Raw genomic sequence first — 18630 nt, forward strand, 5'->3', positions numbered from 1 at the left:
TTGATTCACTTTGCATAATATCCTCAAGATTGATCCATTTTGTTACATATGTCAGAACTTTCTTATTTTAGGGCTATATATATTCTATTGTATGCATATGCTACATTTTGCTTACCTATTCATTCCTTGAGGAATACTTGGCTTGCTTCCACATTTTGGGTAGTATGAATAATCCTGCTGAATATGAAAATAGAAATATCTCTTCAAGACTTTGTTTTCAGTTCTTTTGGATATATACCCAGAAAAGGAATTGCTAGGTCATATGGTAATTCAAATTTTTTTTTTTTTTGAGAAATCGCCATACTACTTTCTATAATACCCATAACATTTTACATCCCCACCAAACAGGGTACAAGGGTTCCAATTTCTCCACATCCTCATCAACATTTATTATTTTTTCTTTTTTTTTTTTTTAAATAGTAGCTATCGTAATGGATATAAGTTGGTATCTCACTGTAGTTTTGATTTGCATTTCCCTAATGATTAGTGATGTTGAGCATGGTTTCATGTGCTTATTGGCCATTTATGTCTTCTTTGAAGAAGTGTCTATTTGAGGCTTTTGTCCATTTTTAAATTGTTTTTTTTTTTGTTGTTGTTGTGTTCTAGGAGTTCTCTCTATATTCTGGATATTAAGCCCTTATAGGGTATATAATTTGTAAATATTTTCTTCCATTCTATGGGCTGCTTTTTTAGTCAGTTGATATATTCTTTTGGTGAACAATATTTTAAATGTTTTATGAAGTCCCGTTTGACTGTATTATTTTTTTGCCTGCACTTTGAAGTCATATCCAATAAATCACTGCCAAATCCAATGTTGTGAAGCTTTTGCCCTGTATTTTCTTCTAAGAGTTTTATAGTTTTAGTTCCTATATTTAAGTATTTGATCCATTTTAAAATTTTAGGTATGGTGTTTAGATAAAGGTACAACTTTATCTCTTTGCATGTGGATATCCAGTTATCCCAGCACCATTTGTTGAAAAGACAAATTCTTCCATTGAATGGTCTTGGCTCCCTCATCAAAAATCATTTGACCCTCATGTGAGGGTTTATTCCTGGCTCTCTATTTTAACCCATTAGTCTAGATGTCTGTTTTTATGCCCATACCACACTGTTTTGATTACTGTACCTATGTAATAAGTTTTGAAACCAGGAAGTGTGAGTCCCCCAGCTCTGTTCTTTTCCAAGATTGTGTTGGTTATTCAGAGTCCCTTGAGATCCCATATGAATTTTAGGATGGATTTTCTTATTTCTGAAAAAAAAAATGCCACTGGGATTTTGGTAGGAATTGCACTAAATCTGTAGATTGCTTTGGTTAGTATGGATATTTTAAATCTTCCATTCCATGAATATGATGTCTTTCCATTTGTCTTTAGTTTCTTTAAGCAATATTTTAGTTTTCAGTGTACATGACTTTTGCCACCTTGACTATGTTCATTCCTATTTTCTTTTTGATGCTATTGAAAATGGAATTAATTTTATAATTTCCTTTTTGGATTGTTCATTGTTAGTGTATAGAATGCAATGGATTTTTGCATGTTGATTTTGTATACTGCTTTGAATTAATCTATTCAGCTATTCTAACAGTGCTGCTGTTGAACGCTGTCATCATCATTGTTATTTGGTGTAATCTTTAGGGTTTTCTACATAAAAGATCATATCATCTGCAAACAGATTTTACTTCTTCTTTTCCAATTTGGATGTCTCTTATTTGTCTTTCTTGCCTAATTGTTCTGGCTAGATCTTCCAGTATTATGTTGAATAGAAGTGGTGAAAGAAGATGTCCTTGCCGTGTTCCTGATCTTAGAGGAAAAGGTTTCACTCTTTTACCATTGAGTACAATGTTTGTTGTGGGTTTTTCATATATGGCTTAGTTTGTAAGAGTGTTGGGTGTTTATCGTCCTACTTTGTTGAGTGTCTACCATGAAAGAGTATTGAATTCTGTCAAATGCTTTTTCTGTATCCGTTGAGATGATCATGTTCTTCTCCCCACCCCCATTCTGTTAGTGTGATGTATACATTGATTTTCACATGTTGAATCATCCTTGCATTTCAGAAATAAATCCCACCTGGGGCGCCTGGGTGTCTCAGTCAGTTAAGCATCCGACTTTGGCTCAGGTCATGGTCTCACAGTCTGTGAGTTTCAGCCCTGCATTGGGCTCTGTGCTGACAGCTTAGAGCCTGAAGCCTACTTCAGATTCTGTCTCCCTCTCTGCCACTCCCCTGCTTACGCTCTCTCTCTCTCTCTCTCTAAAATAAACATTTTAAGAAATTAAAAAAAAAGAAAAAAGAAAGAAATACCACTTGGTCCTGGTGTGTAATCCTTCTGATTTGCTGAATTCAATTTGCTGATATTCTGTTGAAGATTTTTGTATCAATGTTCATAAAAGAATTGGGCTGTAATTTTCTTTTAGTGTCTTTGTCTAGCTTTGGTATAAGAGTAATTGTATACATTAAATGGGCAACTGTAGGTAGGGGTGCCTGGCTGGCTAAGTTGGTAGAGCACATGACTCTTGATCTTGGGGTTGTAAGTTTGCCCTCATGCTGGGAGTAGAGATTACTTAAAAATAAAATCTTTTTTTTAATTAAAAAATTAAAAAAAAATTTAATGTTTATTTTTGAGAGAGAGAAACGAGCAGGGGAGGGGCAGAGAGAAAGGGAGACACAGAATCTGAAGCAGGCTCCAGGCTCCGAGCTGTCAGCACAGAGCCCGACACAGGGCTTGAACTCCCAAACTGCGAGATCTTGACCTGAGCCAGAGTCAGATCCTCAAATGACTGAGCCATCCAGGCGCCCCCAAAATAAAATCTTTAAATAGGTAAGTGTAAAGTATGTGAATTATATCTCAATAAAGCTGTTACCAAAAATCTCATAAACAATCATGAATGAGAGCTGAAACAAGAAAATAATCACAGAAACAAGAAAGTTCACAGGTACTGGACATATTAAATAATAATAATTTGAGTAATGTATTCTGGGTATTGCTCTAAGCACCATAATATGTATTAATTCATAATTCTTACAATACCCTATAAGTTAAATACTATTATTGTTTCCATTTTATAAATGAGGTAACTGAGGCACAGGAATAACTTAGTCAAGATTCCATAACATATACCAAATGGACTCGGGATTTGAAAGTAAGATATTAGGAGTAGGGAATCCATGCCTTTCTATGCTGCAACTATATTGCCCCTTTTAAAAACAAAATAGATATATGCATAATATGATTTAAATAAGAAGGATTGGAAATTTATTAACAAAATAAGAGTACTCTCAAAAATGAGGAGGTAGGTTTAAAAAGTAACCACATAGGGGCTCCTCGGTGGCTCAGCTGGTTGAGCAGCCAACTTCAGCTTGGGTCATGATCTCACAGCTTGTAGGTTTGAGCCCCGTGTTGGGTTCTGCACTGACTGCTCAGAGCCTAGAGCCTTGTTCGGATTCTCTGTCTCCTTTCTCTCTCTTTCCCTCCCCCACATTTGCGTGTTCCCTCCCTCTCTCTCTCTCTCAGAAATAAACATTAAAAAAATTTTTTTTAGCAATCCCTATCAAAATAACACCAACATTCTTCACAGAGCTAGAACAAACAATCCTAAAATTTGTATGGAACCACAAAAGACCCCTAATAGCCAAAGCAATCTTGAAAAAGAAAACCAAAGCAGGAAGCATCAGAATCCCAGACCGCAAGCTGTATTACAAAGCTTGAATCATCAAGACAGTATGGTACTGGCACAAAAACAAATACTCACATCAATGGAAAAGAATAGAGAACCCAGAAATGGACCCACAAATGTATGGCCAACTACTCTTTGACAAAGCAGGAAAGAATATCCAATGGAATAAAAATAGTCTCTTCAGCAAGTGGTGCTGGGAAAACTGGACAGCGACATGCAGAAAATGAACCTCAACCCCTTCTTTACACCATACACAAAAATAAACTCAAAATGGATGAAAGACCTCAGTGTAAGACAGGAAGCCATCAAAATCCTCGAGGAGAAAGCAGGCAAAAACCTCTTTGACCTTGGCCACAGAAACTTCTTATTCAACATGTCTCCCAAAGCAAGGGAAACAAAGTCAAAAATGAACTATTGGGACCAAAATAAAAAGCTTCTGTACAGCAAAGTAAACAATCAGCAAAACTAAAAGGCAACTAACAGAATAGGAGAAGATATTTGCAAACGACATATCAGATAAAGGGTTAGTATCCAAAATCTATAAAGAACTTATCAAACTCAACACCCAAAAAACAAATAATCCAGTGAAGAAATGGGCAAAAGACATGAACAGACACTTCTCCAAAGAAGATACTCAGATGGCCGACACATGAAAAAATACTCAACATCACTCATCATCAGGGAAATACAAATCAAAACCACACTGAGATACCACCTCACCCCTGTCAGAATGGCTAACATTAACAACTCAGGCAACAACAGATGTTGGCGAGGATGTGGAGAAAGAGGATCTCTTTTGCACTGCTAATGGGAATGCAAACTGGTGCAGCCACTCTGGAAAACAGTATGGATGTTCCTCAAAAAATTAAAAATAGAACTACCTTATGACCCAGCAATTGCACTACTAGGTATTTATCCAAGGGATACAGGTGTGCTGTTTCGAAGGGCACATGCACCCCAATGTTTACAGCAGCACTATCAACAATAGCCAAAGTATGGAAAGAGCCCAAATGTCCACTGATGGATGAATGGATAAAGATGATGTTGTATATATGTGCAATGGAGTATTACTCGGCAATCAAAAAGAATGAAATCCTGTCATTTGCAACTACGTGGATGGAACTAGAGAGTATTATGCTAAGTGAAATTAGACAGACAAAAATATCATATGACTTCACTCCTATGAGGACTTTAAGATACAAAACAGATGAACATAAGGGAAGGGAAGCAAAAATAATATAAAAACAGGGAGGGGCACAAAACATAAGAGATTCTTAAATATGGAGGACAATCAGAGGGTTACTGGAGGGGCTGCGGGAGGGGGGATGGTCTAAATGGGTAAGGGGCATTAAGATATCTACTCCTGAAATCACTGTTGCACAATATGCTAACTTGGATGTAAATTAAAAAAATAAATAATATAAATCATGGAAACAACAAAAAAAACCCTAATGGACAAATGATCCACCTACTTCAACAAATAAAGGACGTTAAAAAAAAAAAAAAAAAAAGAGGGGGAAGAGAGTTGATAATATGATACTTGAGATTTATCAACCAAATGCAAAGTATGGACCCTGTTGAGATCCTAATTCAAACAATTCAACAGTAAAACTTGACCTTTGAGACAGCTGGGAAAATTTGAAAATGCAGTGGATGTCAGTTCCTATCTAGGAATTATTAATTTTGTTAGGTGTGACAAAGGCGTTGTGATTATGTTTATAAAAATTTACTTGTTATAAATTCTTAGGTATTGAGGAAATGATGATCTACCTTAGAAATACCATTGTGGGATGGGCAGATATAATGGAGGTAAAGAGGAAAGGATTTTGACAAATGTTGCATGTAGATTCATGACAGCATCTTACTCTTGCATAGGTGAAAATCTCTACAGTAATAGGTTAATAAAAAACCCTCAGGAAAACACAAGAAATGAAGGTTTAAAGCAGAAATCGATATACGGTAAAACATTGGTTTGCGAGCATAATTCATTCCGGAAACATGCTTATAATCCAAAGCATTTGTATATCAAAGCGAATTCTCCCATAAGAAATAATGGAAACTCAGATGATTTGTTCCACAACCCAAAAATATTCATATAAAAATGATAACAATACTGTAATATAAGAAAATACAAAAAAAAACCCAAACCCACCTGTACTTACCTTTGAAAACCTTTGTGGCTGGTGTGAGGGAGATGAGAGGACGATTGTTAGGATGACTTTCACTAGCACTAACAGAATCACTACTATCTATTGGGTTAATGGCATCTTTTTCTGTACCATAGCCATTGTATACATTCTCGTGGATATTAACTACAGTACAGTGTTAACAAACTCCTGTCTACTGTATTTAACATAACTGGCAATAAGGCAGCAGAGGCAAGGGTCTCTATCTGCAGGCAGCCTGACCTAGAATGAAGCAAAGCATTCCTAAGCTTACTCTTGTATGGAAAAGCAAAGCAGTGTCCATAGGTGCTTTGCAGTGACAAAAAATACACTAATGCCAGTTGTGGGCACCTTACAACGTTCTGAAAAATTACTGATTTCTGCCAAACACCATGGCCTGAGACTGAGCATCCAAGCATGGGGGGTGATCACCCACAATCCCACTGAGAGAGGAGAAAGAAAACCACTGGCTCAGCTGTGATGTGACGTTCAGCATCACATGCTACTCATATTGCAAGACATCGCTCATTTATCCAGTTAAAATTTATTAGAAATGTTTGATTGTCTTGTGGGACACTCCCAGAACAAGTTATTCGTAATCCAAGGTTTTACTGTACTACAATACAGAACTTTGGTAAAATTGATAAGTTGAAGAGCTGGTTTTTTGAAAAACAAAAAATCTCAAGTAATTTTCGGTTAATACAAAGTAGCAGCTGAGTCTACTACTGCATCTGAAAAGAGCAGCTCCTGCAGGCCATGGTTTGGGTAATCCAACATTTTTTTTTTTTTTAATTTTTTTAACGTTTATTTATTTTTGAGACAGAGACAGAGCATGAACGGGGGAGGGACAGAGAAAGAGGGAGACACAGAATCGGAAGCAGGCGCCAGGCTCTGAGCCATCAGCCCACAGCCCGACGCGGGGCTCGAACTCATGGACCGCGAGATCATGACCTGAGCTGAAGTCAGACGCTTAACCGACTGAGCCACCCAGGCGCCCTGGCTAATCCAACATTTAATCTCCAGACCTTTCCTGACTTTGACTTCGGCATTCTGCCAAGGAAATACACTTATTTTAGGTATTATATGAGGTTGCAGATTCCATAACTCTTTAAGAGTTTTGAGAAAACTGATTCCCGTTTTTATATCTTTGAGAAACTTAACATGGAGTTTTGAAATGTAGAAGAGCTTCATCTTATCATTCACTTTGAACTGTAAGTCTGTTGTCTGTGATGTAACATAGCTGCTATGATAAACATCTGACATACAGCCTTTAAAAAATACATGGATATGAAATACTTGTCCTAAGAGGAAACACTGCACATATTCACAATTCTTTAACACTTCTAAAGGCTAACCATTTCTAAGGCACATTTACTTTTCACACAACACCTCTCTCACAAGGAAACCAGAACAGGAATTCTTTGCTAGAAGCCCAGTAATGCTCTGTGACTCAGGTTCACAGTCAGTAACGGAGATTCCCAGCTGAGTTACCCTTGTCCTTGCAGGTCTAAATTAAAGGGAAGCCCCAGACCTACTCTGCTTTAGCTCCAAATTCCAAATTCCTCCATGTCCCAGTGTCTTTGGCCTAATCCTAATTGGAATTTGCTGACACCTTCAGTTTAACAGACCAAAAAAAAAAACCAAACAACCTCCACCCCACCACAAATAGTACTCATCAGACCCATCTGCTCCCTCTACAAAACAGGTCTGTTTAGCAGCAACATAAAAGATCATTAACCCCATTACACAATGGAACATGAGTATGATCCAAGTTTTAAAAACAAACAAAACCTCCAGAGCAGAAAAGCCAGGAGGCTTTGAACCCTAAAGGCAATGAGACTCTTCCCTGATCCCTCACTGGGAATCCAAGCACATAAAAAAATGCTTATAAATATTTTTATATAAACAGGATTAATTAATAATCTCAACCTACTCACCCCTAAATTTGCTCATAAATTTAGCCTTTGATTGTTCTTTCTTTAACCCATGCCCCATCTCCGTTTAGATTGCAGATCAACTGAGGCTACTATAAAGCTCCTTGGGGTAAGAAGGCTCAAAAAACACAAAGGGAAAAAGGCCAATAGCAGGAATGCTATAAACATTTCATTTTATTTATTTTTTTTTAAGAAAAGTAGCTTCAGAAAAAGAAGAAAATAATCTAGATCATTTATTTATATATATATATATATATATATATATATACTTTTTAATAAAAACCTTTACATAATCTTCATGCATAAAGACCTAGAGGTGGCCATGTTGTCTGTGACAGACCTAATACCAGCTGTCACAGGTCTTTACCTGGGACTCCCCATAGCTGGCAGCAGTGTAGCAAAGGCCCTCCACTAAAGCCCCTAAAGCCCAGCTCCTTGCCTGCCTCAGTAATGGTTTTATGTTCTAGGACTGTAGACAATGGGTAGGAAATGCTTTGGGCTAGAAGAGAAAGGATGAGGAGGGCTACCCAACCTGCCATGTTTTATCCAAACTCTTCAGGGAAATCCAGAATGGAGGCCTAGCAAGATGACTGAAAACCAGGGATCAAACTGAGTTCTGGAGCTTCCCAGAGACATGGGGTCTGTGACCAAGAGTTCCTGCACATGGTAGCAGGAAAGGTTTGGTGTTCATGCAACATTCAAGGCAGAACAAACAAGCCTTGAAGATTCATCCCTCCACGGCAGGCACTCACTTCTACCCTAAATGAGTCAGAAAGACCCTGTTACTGCTTCCTAACTCAGTCCAACCCTCTTTGGACTCTAAAACAGTGTCAAGTCATCAACCTACTTAAGAGACAGATTCTCCTTCCTTGTGTGGATAGTTCATCTGTTAAGGAAGGACAGTCTTTGATTAACACATTTGTCCTAGTATAAAAGGGCTGAGGTAGGAGTAGGGTAGCAGGCTGGCATGGAGGGCCACAAGATCCAGAATGGCTGAGAGTGGAAAAGGATTCCCTGGTTCTCTGGGGGGGGATTCTGCCAAAGGTGTTTTATTGATCATTTTTCAAAAGAAAAAAAAAAAAAAAAGAATGGTTTTTTAAGGATGGTAAAAAGAGGCTTGACTCCTTTTTGGGTTCCAAAAGCCCTTACGTTTTGTTCAGTAAGAAAAGCCCTGAACAAATGGAGGCTGCTGCTTGGGGCAGCAGGAAAACAGGATGGATTCCACAGCTAACCAAGAGAATGGCAAACAGTGCCAATCAACTCAATGCAAAGGATCTTTGTGTGGTGAGTGTGAACAAGCATGTGAGTGTGTTGCGAGGAACTTGGGGTTCACTGGCTTCCAACAGTCAATTCTCGCAGGTAGGACTGTGTGAGACCACGCAGTTCCTCCAAGGCATAGTCCTCAGGCATGGGGAGTCGGCCAACGTGGGGAGCCAAGAGACGCAAAGGGACTCGCTGAGGGTCTGGTGTTGAGTCGGAGGTTGTATCAGGGGCATGCCGAAGGCTCCATACCACCCGCAGCAGGTTGGCTACACGTTTGGCCATGTCTGGAGAGAAAAAAAATGGAGTGGGGACCAAGGATGAGGGGTGGGAAGGGAGGGCATCAGGGCAGAGGTATAATAATCATAAAGACAGGAAACATGCAGGCAGGAAGCAGGGAAAGGATGGAGGCTTACCTGACTGGGCCAGGCGATCCTTGGCATTGTAACACTGGATCTGCTGTATGCGGTTGCACAGTGAGGTCACTTTGGTGTGTAACTGCTCCATCTCATAAACTGAGCAATCCATCTACAAAGAAGCAGAGAAACCAGTTAGGCCAAGAGGAGGTCCCCTCACCCAATTCTATCCATAGACTGACTATGCAATGCTCTGAAACAACAGAGAAAACCCGCGAAACTGACTGGCAGTGTCATGTAACCACTATACAGCCTAATCACTGAGGACAAGGCGCAACCTCAGCAGTAATCCACCAGAGGAAAGTAACATATAGTACATAGAGCCCCAGAATGGACAAGTCTGGAGATTAGCATTCATGAACCATTTTAACTAGCAAGCTTTAACATGGCACCAAAAATACAGATAAATCTGGGCTCAGAGAAACTGTATGACTTCTTAAGAATGCACAGTAAGTAAAAAGTGGAGCCCAAACTAGTATTTAATTTCGGTATCCTAACTCTAAGTTCACAACCCTCTCTAAAATACCACAGGGCCCTCTTCTCACTGTATGCCTTCTCTCTATGCGTCGCGATCCATTCCTATGGCTTCAATTATGATTAATGTGCTGATGATTACTAAATCTTTAGCTTAATATTCCAATTTTCCACTCCCCTTTCCAGGGCCACTTACCCTAGCTGAGGTTATCATTACTTAAGACCTTGATCACTATCTTCAGTGTCATCCCCATTACATCCTTTTCCCTACCATCTATCCGGTAGCCAGAGTGACCTTTCTAAAAAGCAAGTCTGTATTTTTACTCTTTTTATTTTTGTTAACGTTTATTTATTTTTGAGAGACAGAAAGAGACAGAGCGTAAGCAGGGGAGGGGAAGACAGAGAGGGAGATTCAGAGTCTGAAGCAGGCTCCAGGCTCTGAGCTATCAGCAGAGAGCCCAATGTGGGGCTTGAACCCACGAACCGGGTGATCATGACCTGGGCCGAAGTCAATTGCTTAACCAACTAAGCCACTCAGGAACCCCTGTATTTTTATTCTTTAAAAAAAAATTTTTTTTTAGTTCATTTATTTAAGTAATCTCTACCCCCAGTGTGGGGCTCCAACTCATGACCCTGAGATCAAGAGTTGCATGCTCTTCCAACTCAGCCAGCCAGGAACCCTGTATTTTTTATTCTTTATTATGTTCTGAATACTTTCCAGCAGCATCTTATTCCTGTTTGTCTCACATGTGACTCTTGGTTAGCCCTCCTCTCTCAAACTCTTACATTAACTATACTAATACCTCCTCCTTCACCAAATGCTCCTTCAACCCTTCCATGAAGTATCTCTCTCATTGAATCTATTTTTGGGCTTTGCAGAATCTACCATTTAACACCTCTACAATTACTTTTTTATCCAAAATAATCCAGTCTTCAACTGGACTTCTAAAGGTGGTAAATAAAATGAGGTCTTTGCTCTCAAGAAATTCATAGAAAATAAAGAAACCATTGGAAATAAATCTTAAAGAATCATAAGCTATGCAGATGATTCAAAGAGGGTAATGTGGTAGAAAAACTGGATGGCTACTTCAGATTGGGGGATCAGGAAAGGATTCCTTGAGGAAGGTCATATCTAACTAGAGACCTTAATAACGAGATGGTCAAGCTTTCTAGGCCAAGAGAACAGCTAAAACTACAAGATGGGAATGCAAAGAATGGTAAAATGCAGTTTAAAAAAATTTTTTTTCTAATGTCTATTTTTGAGAAAGACAGCAAGTGGGGGGAGGGGCAGAAAGAGGGAGACAGAATCCGAAGCAAGTTCCAGGTTCCGAGCTACCAGCACAGAGCCTAACACAGGGCTTGAACTCATGAACTGTGAGATCATGCCCTGAGCTGAAGTCAGATGCTCAACCAACTGAGCGCTATCCAGGTACCTGGGTGCAGAGTTTAAAATGCAGAGTTTAAAGAGGAGAATAGAAAAAGATAAAACTGGAGAGGTTTTATATACCAGTGGATCATAACTGGGGTCCTTAGAATTTTGAAAGTCTGTGAACTTGGACTGGGAAAAATTTTTACTAAAAAAATTTTTTTTTTACTAAAAATTAGCATTTAGGGGCGCCTGGGTGGCGCAGTCGGTTAAGCGTCCAACTTCAGCCAGGTCACGATCTCGCGGTCTGTGAGTTCGAGCCCCGCGTCAGGCTCTGGGCTGATGGCTCAGAGCCTGGAGCCTGTTTCCAATTCTGTGTCTCCCTCTCTCTGCCCCTCCCCCGTTCATGCTCTGTCTCTCTCTGTCCCAAAAATAAATAAAAAACGTTGAAAAAAAAAATTAAAAAAATTAGCATTTAATTATTAATGTGGATGTCAAGCAATAACTGTGACTTTGTCATCAGCAGAAATCACAGCTATTTTCATATTACATTACAGTTGTTAGTGATTTTTAAATGTAGTATTTCAAAATTAGAGTAGTTAGAAGATCCACTGCTGAGCTTGTTATTTAAGATCTTAATAAAGCACTTATTACTTACTATAAGTTCTTAATATTTTGGTAACTATATTTTAACATAACTGGTTTCTTTTGTAATCCCATGTATTCAAATTTTGCAACAAAACACATTAGACAGCCATCCATGGGCTTTACCAGACTGTCAAGGAGGTCCATGGCACAAAAAAGGTAAGAATTATTCATGCAGAGCTTTTAAGACTTCCTAAGGAGCACTTTATTCTAAGTGAAATGACAAGCCCCTGGAATGATTTTAGAGTGAGATTATATGATTTGTATATTAGATCACTCTGGGGCACGTGGGTGGCTTAGCCAGTTAAGCGTCTGACTCTTGATTTCAGCTCAGATCATGATCTCCTGGTCAGGAGATCGAGCCCTGCATTGGGCTCTGTGCTGACAGTGCTGAGGCCTGCTTGGGATTCTCTTTCTCTGCGCCTCCTCCACTCATTCACTCTCTCAAAATAAATAAACGTTAAAATAAAAATTAAAAAAAAAAAAAAAAAAAGAGGATCACTTTGGTTGCTGTGTGGAAATAAATTGTAAAGGAACAAGTGTAGAAGCAGGGAGGCCAATTAGGTGTCTACTACAGCAGTCCACGTGAGAGATTTTGTGATTTTACTACACCTACACGGTTTCCCTTTCCACTCCACACACCAATACTTACTCTTATTAAAAGTTTGCTGGAAGCACTACTATCTCTCTGACCTCTAGACTCATACTTACGCTATTCTCTCTGCTAAAGCATTCTGTCCCACCCATCCTTCTTTTTCATCTGAAAGAAATGAGACTCACTTCTAGAAAGCCTTACTATAACCCTCAGACTGGGTTAGGTACTCAATTTATGTGTTGCTGTAAGATACTCTGTGCTTAATCCTTACACGTACCATTCTATAGTAACTGTTGGTTTACCTGGAAATATCTTCCTCAACAAAATTATTACTTTGGTAAGGGTAAAACATACAGTACTGCTTACCTTCATATCCCCCAAATCCACCAGTGCTTGGGACATAGTAAGTTCTCAATAACTAGATTGTGTTAAAGTATTAATGTTCAACTAGAAAAGAGTTTTCTTCAGTGATAATTTAGGGATGATGCTCTTAATCCATCTTAAACATGTAGCAAATAAGTTATGCATATTATGTGCCAGGCACTATACTAGTAGTGGGGATTCTGATAAGGGTAACAGATAATAATTACTAAGCACTTAGTATATATAAAGTAGTCTGCTAAAACACAGTGTATTTTGTTTAAGCTTTGTGACAACTGTCAGTATCTATGATAATCTGTGCCATTAACTTATTTGCTTAAGGTCACATAGCTAATGAGTGAGAACCATTAATTGAATCTAACAGTTTGGCTCTAGAACTCGATTCTTAACCTCTATGTTCTATTACCTTTAATCTTAAAGAAGATCTCCCCAAAAGGTGCTCATGATAACTGCAAGACAGATGTAGATAAGTAACTAAAATACAGTTAGTAGACTAATGTACCAAGTGCTTTGGTAGTAAAAAATAAAGTGCAATAAACATTTCTTGGGGAAAACGAGAACAAAATAGAGCTTACAGCAATGTAGATTTTTTTTTAAGGTTATTTTGAGAGAGAGGGGGCTATGGGCATAGAGGTAGAGGGAGACAGACAATCCCAAGCAGGCTCTGTGCTGTGACCACACAGCCCCATGTAGGGAGGTCTCCATCCCAGGAACCAGGAGATCATGACCTGAGCAGAAACCAAGAGTCAGATGCTTAACTGACTAAGCCACCCAGGTGCCCCCAGCAATGCAGATCTTAAAGGATGAATGTATGTGTGCTCAAGAGTGAAATAAAACAAATTCTGCTGGAAACTCCATGAGTAATTTAGTGTGATTAGAGAAGGTGGCATCTGGAATGTGGGGGTAACACTAGTAGGAATAAGCAGGAGTGAAAGGTAAAAGCCTTTATATGGGCTTTAATTCTATATTCCAGAGTTTGGTCTTTGTGCTATAAGCAATGGAGGTCTCTCTTATGATCTTATCAAGACTGACCCCAATACATTTTAATGAAGACTAAAAAAACTGTTAATATATGGAATTTTAAACATGCCAAATGATGTATGAAACTACCTTCACCAAATCTCTGACCTTCCTATCTCTCTCATCCCTGAGTTGTTCACTCAAACTAGGGCTAGATAAGGGGAGACTATGGACAAGCCTCGGGCATGTCTACTGTACGTACCACTGGTAATAAGTACAAAACAGAAGTTTTTTTTAAGTTTTGATACAGCTGTCATAGTGATTACAGCAAATTAGCCTCATCAAAACATCCCTTTTGCACTGACCATTCTATCTTTGCCATTAAGTTTTTCTTTTTTTTTTTTATTTTTAAAAAAATTTTTTTTTTTCAACGTTTTTTATTTATTTTTGGATAGAGAGAGACAGAGCATGAACGGGGGAGGGGCAGAGAGAGAGGGAGACACAGAATTGGAAACAGGCTCCAGGCTCCGAGCCATCAGCCCAGAGCCTGACGCGGGGCTCGAACTCACGGACCGCGAGATCGTGACCTGGCTGAAGTCGGACGCTTAACCGACTGCGCCACCCAGGCGCCCCTGCCATTAAGTTTTTCAAGTGGTCGCTCAGGCCTTTTGAGGTCTCTGTGGCTTTAACGGCCAGAGAAAAGGAAAACCAAGCAGTAGTTCAAAGACTCAGGTACCTGCTGTATCTGGTGAAGCATCTCCATGACCCGAATATAGTCCAAGTAAACAAGTCCTGATGTTTCCCAGTCCTGGATTAGGCTGCTGCGCTCTGGAGGTGCCAGGTCTTCCAAGAACCCCTTCAGGTAGTCATAGTTCTCATTAATGATGGCATCTGAAGAAACAAAATATTAAGCACTATGTCTGCACAAGTATATGGTTCTCAAAAGTACTCAGATGACATGACAGAAATCCAAAACAGGAAGGAAGGGGAAATAATGTTGGGTTGAACTAGAGAATTGCACAGATATTTCAAGTAGATATCTTGAAATTCTCCAAAGAAAAATGTGAAAAAGTTCTTGCTTCAGTTCCCCAAACAGAGACATCTGGGTGTTTTTTTCTGTTTTCTTTTTCTTCCTTTTTTTTTCCCTTTAATTTATTATTTATTTTTGAGAAGAAGAGGGTATGAGCCAGGGAGGGGCAGAGAGGAAGGGAGAATCTCAAGCAGGCTCTGCGCTGTCAGTGCAGAATCTGACATGGGGCTAGAACTCACGAAACTGTGAGATCATGACCTGAGCTGAAATCAAGAGTCTGATGCTTAACCAACTGAGCCACCCAGGCACCCCTCTGTTTTCTTTCTTGAGACATAATTGACCTATAACATTATGTTAGTTTCAGATACACAACATAACAATTCAATACTTGGATATATCGCAAAATGATCAACCACAATGTCTGGTTATGTTACCATACAGAATTATTTTTTTCTTCTGATGAGAACTTTTAAGATTTACTCTATTAGCAACTTTCTTTTTTTTAAAGATTTTATTTCTAAGTAACCTCTACACCCATCGTGGGGCTTGAACTCACAACCCCAAGACCAAGAGTTGCATGCTCCACTGATTGAGTCAGCCTGGCTCCCCCTCTATTATTAGCAACTTGCAAATATGCAACACAGTATTATTAACTATGGTTGCCATGCTGTATATTTCATCCTCATGACTTATTTTGTAATTGGAAGTTTGTATCTTTTGACTCCCTTATTCATTTTGCCCACTTCCACCTCCCACCTCTCTGGCAACCACCAATCTGTTCTCTGTATCTATAAGACTTTTTTTTTTTTTTCTTATTTTAAAGATTCCCCAGATAATGTGATATCATGCAGTATTTGTCTTTCTCTGACTTAGCATAATGCCTTGAGGTCCATCCATATTGTTGCAAATACTAAGATTTCATTCTTATTTATGGCTAAATAATAATCCATTGCCTATATATACAATACATACACACACACACACACACAGTTTTCGTTATCCATCCACTGATAGACACTTAGGTTGTTTCCCTATCTTGGCTACTGTAAATAATGCTGCAATGAATATGGAGTTTCATGTATCTTTTTGAGTTGTGTTTTCATTTTTTCTTTTCGATAGCTACCTGGAAATGGAATGACTGAATCATATGGTAGGTAGTTCTATTTTTAACTTTCTTTTCTTTTTTCTTTTTTAATGTTTATTTACTTTTTTATTTAAAAAATTGTTTTTACATTTATTTATTTTTGAGAGACAGAGAGAGACCGAGCACAAGTGGGGGAGAGGCAGAGAGAGGAGGAGACAGAATCCGAAGCAGGCTTCCAGGCTCTGAGCTGTCAGCACAGAGCCTGACGTGGACCCGAACTCATAAATCGTGAGATCCTGACCCGAGCCGAAGTCGAATGCTTAACCGACTCGGCCACCCAGGCACCCCAATGTTTATTTTATTTACTTTTTGAGAGAGCAAGAGACACAGTGTGAGTGGGGAGAGGCAGAGAGAGGGGGAGACACAGAATCTGAAGTAGGCTCCAGGCCCTGGACTGTCAGCACAGAGCCCGAAGTGGGGCTTGAACTCACAAACCGCGAGATCATGACCTGAGCCAAAGTTGAATGCTTAACAGACTGAGGGGCCCAGGTGCCCCTATTCTTAATTTTCTGAGGAACCTCCATATTGTTTTCCATAGCGGCTGCACCAATTTACATGTCCGCTAACAGTGCACAAGGGTTCCCTTTTCTCCACATCCTCACCAGCCTTATTTTTTTTTTTTTTTGACAACAGCAATTTTAACAGGGATGAGGTGGTACCTCACTGTGGTTTTGATATGCATTGCTGATTAGTGGCACACATCATTTCATGTAACTGTGAGCCATCTATATATATCTTATTTAGGAAAATGTCTACTCGATACTCTGCCTATTTTTTTTTTTAATTTTTTAATCTTTACTTATTTTTGAGAGAGAGAGAGAGAGAGAGAGAGAGAGAACGAACGAGCGAGCAGGGGAGAAACTGAGAGAGAGGGAGACACAGAATCCAGAGCAGGTTCTAGGCTCCGAGCTGTCAGCACAGAGCCTGACGTGGGGCTCGAACTCACGAACCGTGAGATCATGACCTGAGCTGTAGTCAGATGCTCAACCAACTGAGCCACCCAGGCATTTTCCTCTGCCTATTTTTCAATCAGGTTTTTTTTGGTTATTTTTAGGAGTTCTTAAATTTTTTTTTTAAACATTTATTTTTGAGAGACAGAGCATTAGTAGGGGAGGGGCAGAGAGAGAGGGAGACACAGAATCTGAAGCAGGCTCCAGGCTCTGAGCTGTCAGCACACAGCCTGAAGCAGGGCTTGAATTCACAAACCACGAGATCATGACCTGAGCTGAAGTCAGACACCCAAATGACTGAGCCACCCAGGTGCTGCTTTTAGCTTGATGTAGTCCATTTCTGCTTTTGTTGCCTTTGCTTTTGGTGTCACATCCAAAAAAAAAAAAAAAAAAAAAAATCATCATCAAGATGGATGTCAAGGAGCTTACTACCTATGTTTTCTTCTAGTTTTATGCCTTCAGGTCTTACAGTTCAAGTCTTTGTCCATTTTGAGTTAACTTTTGTATATGGTGTAAGACGATGGTCCAGTTTCATTATTTTGCATATGGCTGTCCAGTCTTCCCAATGCCATTTATTGAAGACTGTATATTCTTGGCTCTTTTGTCATAAATTAATTGACCACATACGTGTGGGTTTATTTCTGGGCTTTCTACTCTTGATTTTAAAGTTTATTTTTTAGATTTAAGACACAGAGAGCACAAGCAGAGAGGGGAGGGGCGGGGAAGAGAATCCTAAGCAGAGCCCAACATGGGGCTTGAACTCATGAATGTGGGATCATGACCTGAGTTGAAATCAGGAGCAGACACTTAATCGACTGAGCCACCCAGGCACCCCCTGGGCTCTCTACTCTGTTCCAATGATCTATGTGTCTGTTTTCAGGCCTATACCATACTGTTTTAGTTTCTTACAGCTTTGTAACTGAATTTGAAATCAGGGAGTGTGATGTCTCCAGCTTTGTTCTTCGTTCTCAAGATCACTTTGGCTACTGGAGGTCTTTTGTGGTTCCACGCATATTTTAGAGTTGTTTGTTCTACTTTTGTGAAAAATGCCACTGGAATTTTAGCAGAAATTGCACTGAATCTGTAGACTGTTTTAGTAGATCGATATTTTAACAATATCAATTCTTCCAATCCACAAGCATGGAATATCTTTCCATTTCTTTGTGTCTTTAATTTCCTTTAATCACTGTCATAGTTTTTAGGGTATAGGTCTTTGATCTCTTTGGTTAAATTTATTCCTAGGTATTTTATTCTTTTAGATGCAATTGAAAACAGGATTGTTTTCTTAATTTCTCTGATAGTTCATTATTAGTATATGGAATTGCAACAGATTTCTATATATTGATTTTGTATCCTGCAATTTACTGAATTCATTTATTCCAAGAGTTTTTTTGGTGGAGTCTTCAGGGTTTTCTATATATAATCATCATGTCATCTGCAAACAATATAGTTTTATTTCTTCCTTTCCAGTTTGGATGCCTCTTATTTATTTTTCTTGACTAACTGCTCTGACTAGGACTTCCAATATTATGTTGAACAAATGTGGTGAAAGTGGGCATCCTTGTCTTCTTCCTGATCTTAGAGGAAAAGCTGAAAGCTTTTCACCATTGAATATGATGTTAGCTGTGGGTTTGTCATA

At 39.1% G+C, this 18630-nt stretch overlaps 1 protein-coding gene across 7 annotated transcripts in view; it reads right to left on the reverse strand.

Annotated features, from left to right (window-relative positions):
* Positions 1-7917: 7917 nt before the first annotated feature.
* Positions 7918-18630, reverse strand: part of NUP98 (nucleoporin 98 and 96 precursor) — a 117551-nt gene continuing 106838 nt past the window's right edge. For all 7 annotated transcript variants that reach the window (XM_058687905.1, XM_058687904.1, XM_058687903.1 and 4 more), the window contains 3 exons: positions 14604-14758; positions 9447-9558; positions 7918-9317 (listed from right to left, as the gene is read on the reverse strand). In XM_058687905.1, the coding sequence (XP_058543888.1) occupies positions 9100-9317; positions 9447-9558; positions 14604-14758 (485 nt within the window). In that variant the 3' untranslated portion in view covers positions 7918-9099. The remainder of the gene's footprint in view (positions 9318-9446; positions 9559-14603; positions 14759-18630) is intronic.

This window comes from Neofelis nebulosa, chromosome 10 (assembly GCF_028018385.1).
Source record: "Neofelis nebulosa isolate mNeoNeb1 chromosome 10, mNeoNeb1.pri, whole genome shotgun sequence".
Classification (NCBI taxonomy): Eukaryota; Metazoa; Chordata; class Mammalia; order Carnivora; family Felidae; genus Neofelis; species Neofelis nebulosa.